General features: G+C 40.7%; 1 protein-coding gene and 1 pseudogene across 1 annotated transcript; one reads left to right on the top strand and one right to left on the bottom strand.

The window, feature by feature from the left end:
• Positions 1-902: 902 nt before the first annotated feature.
• LOC113272206 lies at positions 903-3,120 on the bottom strand (annotated as a pseudogene).
• Positions 3,121-3,546: 426 nt separating this feature from the next.
• On the top strand, positions 3,547-6,728 carry LOC113274982 (probable 3-hydroxyisobutyrate dehydrogenase-like 3, mitochondrial). Its single transcript, XM_026524404.1, has one exon. It carries the CDS (start codon positions 3,604-3,606, stop codon positions 4,519-4,521), a length of 918 nt encoding a protein of 305 aa, XP_026380189.1. The 5' UTR covers positions 3,547-3,603; the 3' UTR covers positions 4,522-6,728.
• Positions 6,729-7,019: the final 291 nt, after the last annotated feature.

Below are 7,019 nucleotides of genomic sequence, written 5' to 3'. Positions count from 1 at the left end.
TTGATAAACATTACGCCTGGGATCAGGCGTTGGTAAAGATAACGCCCGAATGGGGCGTTGGTAAAGATAACGCGCGAGTGGGGCGTTGGTATAGTATACGCTTCAGAAACAAAAAAAAAAAAGAAAAGAAAAAAATGGGGCGGAGGTATAAAGCCCGCCCCATGTAAGTTTCATAAATTTGTGAAAGTGGGGCGTTAAGTATATCAACGCCCCGTTTCATGCGTACATTATATCAACGCCCCATCGGGCGTACATTATATCAACGCCCCGTTTCAGGCGTACATTATATCAACGCCCCGTTTCATGCGTACATTATATCAACGCCCGATGAATGGCGGAGATTATATCAACGCCCGATGTGTAGCGGAGATTATATCAACGCCCGACTATATTTGGATTTGGTCCTGATCGCAGACCAAATTTGGTCTGGATTTTACTCTTTGATCAAATTTTGATCGATGGTCCGTCCCACTACGCCAGCCCACTCGACTGAAAATTTGGGTTTACTCGTCCATTGCAGTTGCTCTAAACTCTAAACAAACTTGGCGTATTTAAGTCACGAATCTGATACGGGACGTCAAAGTCGCGTATAGTTCGGCTTCCTCACAAAATGCGCGAATTAGGTTCGTGCTTTCAATTGGACGGACGAATAGGTCGTTGCCGTGCGATACGTGAAAATTCACGAACCATTCGGCGAATTGCTAACTAGGCTCCCTACAAGAAATTTATCAGAAAGGCACTTAATAGGGGAAATAAACAACAAAAACCAGTTGCATAATACTCTGCTTATGAAGATGCTAACTGAGTTTTTCCAATCCATCATACAAACACTGCTGATATTGAACTCCTAACTAGGTATAATACTCTGCTTATGAAGATGCTAACTGAGTTTTTCCAATCCATCATACAAACACTGCTGATATTGAACTCCTAACTAGGTGTTTAGTCGATACCCATTGAATGAATCCTTCACTAATGGAGACACCAGTTGCAAATCGGTTTCGGCTAAACATCACTGAGTATGACAGCTTTTGGTTCACTTCCGTAAAGTATAACATGTTAGGCTTAACGCTCACACTAACACCATCCGGTTCAACGATCTCGACTCCATAAGTTGAATTAGCCTCGCCAACATTAGTTACTGTCCTGGTAAACATAGTTGTGCCTATCATTGGAACAGTGAAAGATGGATAGTTTAGCTGGTATTCACTGATGGTTGTATACTCTGAGCACTTGATCACTCGATGAGCTATAATTCCAACTTGGTCGTCTGAGTACCCTAACCCGCATAAGTATGGAATATAATCCTCTGGTTGAATGTCGTATATTAATCCAGGGTCATTTGCTTTCGATGGGTTGACATGCCCTGATCCTGTAGCAAAAAGGTTCGCTAAGTAGAGATTTTGATCACGAATTGGTTGTCCCATGAGGTTCAAAATATCAGCAGTTGTCATGATAGCTGACTTAATTGCCGCAGGTGACCAGTCTGGGTGCGAGCTTTTGAGCAATGCGGCGACGCCACTAAGATGAGGACATGACATGGATGTACCAGAAATAATGTTATATGTTAAATCAGAGTTAGTATTATTGTCTAGAGAAAAAGGCCATGCAGCAAGAATGCTCACGCCAGGGCCTATAATGTCAGGCTTCAGAATTCCGGGGCTAGCTAGACTAGGCCCTCTCGATGAGAAGGATGTGACTTCTGGTGCTGATGTTTCGCCGATTAACGTCCCTTTAAATAGAATTGTTGCGATAGGGGATGAAGATGAGTTTATGTAATCTTTAATCTTTAACCCACTTGCAAAACTCAAGTGCGTTGCAGGAAGCACATGAGCATCAGCCAATGTACTAAAACCATCGATTTCTTGGTTCATAAGGATCATACCAACGCCACCGGCATTTTTCACTTCCTCTCCTTTAGTTATTCGTCCTACTCCATTGCCACGTTCGCATAATACTATTTTCCCTTTAACATTGGTCTTATTAAATGCTCCCTCGCCACAAAATTTTGAATTTGGCACTCCATCCGCACCTGCATATACGAGAGGAAACAGTGTAGAAGAAAAACCACTAGGTTGAAATAAAGACTCTCCATTATATTCAATCCCATTCCCAAGCTTTGCAGTAGCTTTTATTTTTTCTGTCAATTGTGCTTGCACCTATGGTTAGAATCCATGGAGCTTCGTTGGAGAGAGTAGCATTCAATGGACCCGAATTCCCTGCGGAGCAACTGACAAAGATACCCTTTTGAATGGCACCGAAAGATCCTATTGCAATGCTGTCCATATAAAAGGGTACTGATGGTGCTCCGAAGGACAGCGAAAGAACATCAACTCCATCCTCAACAGCAGCATCAAGTGCAGCTAATATATCAGAATCCAAACAATCATCTCCAAAACATACTTTATACATTGCTAAATGAGCATAAGGTGCCATCCCGACTGCCGTTCCTTGAGCATTTCCAAGTACATTAACATCTTTTACGAAGTTTCCTGCAGCAGTGCTGGCTGTATGGGTTCCATGGCCTTCATCATCGAGCGGTGCAGTTGCCTTAGCTCCTTTATTAAACGACTTTGCACCTATCAACTTGTTGTTACATTTAGAGACATTAAAGTCACAATGTCCTTTCCATTTAGCCGGTGGAGGAGGCACTCCTTCGTCGTCAAACGAAGGATGAGTTGGAAATATACCAGTGTCCAGCACTCCAATAATAACTCCTTTACCAAAATTTGACTCCTTCCAAAACCCGAAATTTTGATGTAGGCCCAAGAAATTAGGCGTATGAGTTGTATGTAGTTTAGATACTCGATCCGGTTGTGCAAATATAAATCCATCTTTCTCTTGCAATGCCTTCAGTTCATCTTTAGTAAGTCGAGCTGCAAATCCACTTACAACATTTCGATACGAATAAACAAGTCGTGATTTTTCTCCAGACGAACTTTCGATACTAGTAGTTGACAAGAATGAGTTGTACCATTCTTCAAGATGTTCATTTGACTGAGCCACAACTTCCGGCTTCCTTACATGAACAATGTAAGTTTCTAAACCGGATTGATCCGCAACTACAAAGAAGATTAAACCACAAAAGAAAATGGCGTTCAACATGAAAAATGCAGCCATGTTTGGCGATATTTTGTACTGTTGAGAACTGAGGAGGTAAAGATGGGTAGTTTGATATCCATTCGTAGAACAATGCATTTATAGTGTAGTACTGTGGTATTGTTGTTCATGCAAAATAGTGACATTTGGCAGTTGGTACATAAATTCTAACAAATCGGCCAGCCGGCTCTGAAGTCAGACTTCCATTTTGTCGTGGAGAGATACTAGAAGACAGTTTTGGGATTTTGAGGCGGAGATATATAGACGGCAGGGGGGCAAAGGCCTCAAAAGGATTATCTACCAGCAGTTGAAAGTCAAAATTTTATTGACCGTTTCAAGACACCGTTCCGGTCAATAGCTCGTAAGAGTCAACTCATTTAAGAATCGAGTAAATAAAATACGAGTTCCTCAACGCCCACTTGAGATAAGTTTCTGATTCTTCTTCTCTTCTGTCTCAGACTCTCAGCTTCATTCTCTGTTTTTCTTTTTCTGTAAATTAGATTGATGGAGACTCCATATCCAAAACCCATAAACCCAAATCAAACCAGAATCGGATGGATAGGAATTGGAGTAATGGGTCAAGCTATGGCTGCTCGTTTAATCTCAGCTGGATATTCACTCACAGTATATGCTAGAACACCACAAAAAGCTTTTTCTCTGCAACAAAAAGGTGCGATAATTGTTAATTCACCTTCTGATGTTGCTAATAAGAGTGATATAGTGTTTACAATGGTTGGTCATCCATCAGATGTTAAATCTGTAGTCTTAGGCGATAATGGGGTTTTATCAGGTTTGACTAAAGGTGGAGTCTTGATTGATACAACTAGTAGTGATCCAGTTCTTGCTAAAGAAATTGCTTCAAAAGCCCAATCAAAGGGTTGTTTCGCAATTGATTCACCTGTATCTGGTGGAGATATTGGAGCTAGAGATGGGAAATTAGCAATACTTGCTGGTGGAGATTCTGATGTCGTGAAATGGTTAGCACCAGTTTATGAGGTTTTGGGGAGAGTTACTTATGTTGGAGAATCTGGGTGTGGGCAGAGTTGTAAGATTGCTAATCAGATTACAGTTGGTGCCAATTTGCTTGGATTGAGTGAAGGGTTAGTATTTGCAGAGAGAGCAGGACTTGATATGAATAGGTTTGTGGAATCAATTAGAGGTGGAGCTGCTGGTTCAATGGTGATGGAACTATTTGGGAAGAGAATGATTGAGAGAGATTTTAGAGCAGGTGGGTTTGCTACATATATGGTTAAAGATTTGGGAATGGGTGTCAATGGTGGAGAAGGGAAAGATGCAGTGGTTTTACCTGGTGCTGCATTGTCAAAGCAATTGTTTTCAAGTATGGTTGCTAATGGTGATGGTAATATGGGAACTCAAGGTCTTATTACTGTCATTGAGAGGATTAATGGTAAATCAGTTTAATCTCTTCTAGTCTTACTTTGGGTGATTCTATGTTAAACTGAGCAAATTTATTTTCGTTGCAATTTTTCTTTGTTTTAATTTTGTTAATTCGTATCTCCCAAGTAGAAGTGTTATTTCCAGTATTCCACTAGTGTACATTTTCACTGTGAAAACCACCTACACCCCCATCAGTCAATTACCACCACTGCAATATCTCCATCAACTCTCACTTTGTGATTCCTAGTAGTACTCTTCTATGCCTGGACGTACCACGATATACTCTATTCAGCATTGATACTCAGATGTTTACAGTAGGATTATATTTTAAGGGTATAAAGATGATTACTCTAGGTTCACATTTTGTTTATTGAAGTTCTAGTAAAGGGAATGGTTTTTTCCCATTTGTTGGCTTCTTTGTGATTGCTAGTCCGGCAGTGGTATTTATTTGTAATTGGGTTGAACAAGAACAGCGGTTAGTTAGATTATCAAGATGAAGAAGCGGCAGGGAGATTGGATAAGGGGTAAAAATTATGGAGTTTGATTGATATCTTGATCCATATGATTTGAAAAAATCTAAAGAGTGGAGGATGATTTTGGATTACATAACAAAGAGTGTACTATTGAGCGAATTCAGCCTATTGGGAATGTTACGAATTTAAGTGAATCTGGTTCTGTTGGTGCTCCCTAGGACTGCCATGGAAATGGCTTTGGCTGAGCAATTGAGGAATTATAAGTTCTCTGAGGCTTCTGGGAAGAGTGTTATAAGTGGATGTTCTTACACGTCTATTCCCCAGTTGTCAAACAAAAAAGGTGTTGTTGGGCTAGATGTTACTACGCCGAACCTTGATAAAACGCAATTGTTGGAAACCTTATTGTTGAAGAGTATGCAGCAGGGTCAGAAGATTTGCTTTTGGGGGTAGTTGCAATCTTCATATCTTGTGTTTCTTATGGGGCAGTCACTTGTATCGTTTTGTCAGTGGAAAGATATAGCTACTCATTTGTTTAGTTGTACCGAAGCACCATTCTACAGAAAAAGTCAGCCTTTTGCCAAGTTAATTGAAGTTTCGGTTTCAAAAGACGATAGAACTGTAAGTTGTGGTGAAAAAGGTGCTTCCCTGTTCTTGGATGACTCATGGCCATCGCAGGGCAGTTTTTTGCACCATCTCTGCAAGAATTTCTCTTCTTTGGGTCTCTGGTAGGGGATTCAAAAAGAAAGCAGTCTGGTGCACAATAATACTTCTTTCACCATCGGAAATGGGAGGGCAGTGAATTTCTGGATGGAATCTTGGTTTGGTCGATCTCCAATTATGCAAAGAATTCAGTACAGCATTCAAAGCAGTTGCATATAAAAAAGCAAAACTGGCTGAACTTATACAGAAAGGAAAATGGTCCATACAACTGAAGCAGGCTCCAAGGCCAGAAGTCACTCGACGATTATCCAACATGCTGGCTATTATTGGTCCTCCACCAACCTTGACGGATGATGCTGATTCCTGCAAATTTCTGACAGCTTCTGCGGATACAACTTCAGAAGGATATCAATGCTTAATGAAACAATTACACCCAACCCCCTCGAATCTCGATTATGTGTGGAGGAAGCATGTTCCTCCAAAGACAAGTCTTCCTTTGGTTTGCAGCCCGAAATGCAGTCCCAACAGTGAACAATTTAAATATGAGGATTGTAACAGATTGACCACCACTTGCTGCTTATGCAAACAGGAAGAAACAGTTGATCATCTTCTACTGAACTGCCCCCTTGCAAAAGACATCTCATCCAGAATGCACCCACTTTGGGTTCACAAGCAAACTGTGAAGGAGCAGTTTGAACTTTGGCAAAGTTGGAGAAGAAAAAGCTTAACTGGAAAGTATGGCGAATTCTACCTTTTGTTGTGGCTTGGTCAATTTGGAGTTTGGACAGAGAGAAACAGGAGGCTTTTTTTTTTTTTTTTTTTTGACAAGGAAACTTGAACAAATGCGTCAGACCACAAGGATGGGGATTTCACGCATTAAGGGGCTGTGGATGACCTTGTAAGACTACTTTGTGTGGAGGGTTGACAGCCTAATTATATCATACCTTGCATGCTCTCAAAAATTTGAAGTAAAATAAACATAGTCGGGTGGGTTGTTTGTGATTGACAACTGAAGTTGTGGGGGTGTGACTGAGAGGCATATTATTGTTCATCGTTGATGGAATATATTATAAATATACAGTTTTTAATTTCTCAGTATTCGGATGATTTACAAAATTACAAATAGATTTTATTTATTATCCCCGTGGTTAGGGATACTTTTACTCGCCTCATGTCTGGAATCTGGGAATGAGTCATATAGATACTTCTACTTGGCTCATGTCTAGAATTTGGAAGATATTAGTACGCATATATCCACTGCAAATAAGCGTTGATAAAACAAATGGGCCGGCCTCCCCGGAATTTGCAGGGGCTGGTATGTGGTGATCCCATTTTGTGAGAGCATGGTATTTGAATCACCCAAAAAAAACTACTAAATGTGAGGCTGGA

The sequence above is a fragment of the Papaver somniferum genome, chromosome 4, assembly GCF_003573695.1.
Source record: "Papaver somniferum cultivar HN1 chromosome 4, ASM357369v1, whole genome shotgun sequence".
NCBI classification, from domain to species: domain Eukaryota; kingdom Viridiplantae; phylum Streptophyta; class Magnoliopsida; order Ranunculales; family Papaveraceae; genus Papaver; species Papaver somniferum.
Note: the sequence above shows the minus strand (reverse complement) of the source record. Positions and strands in the feature narration are given on the sequence as shown.

Coding starts and splice junctions, on each gene's coding strand:
- LOC113274982 (XM_026524404.1), top strand. CDS start 3,604: ATGGAGACTCCATATCCAAAACCCATAAACCCAAATCAAACCAGAATC.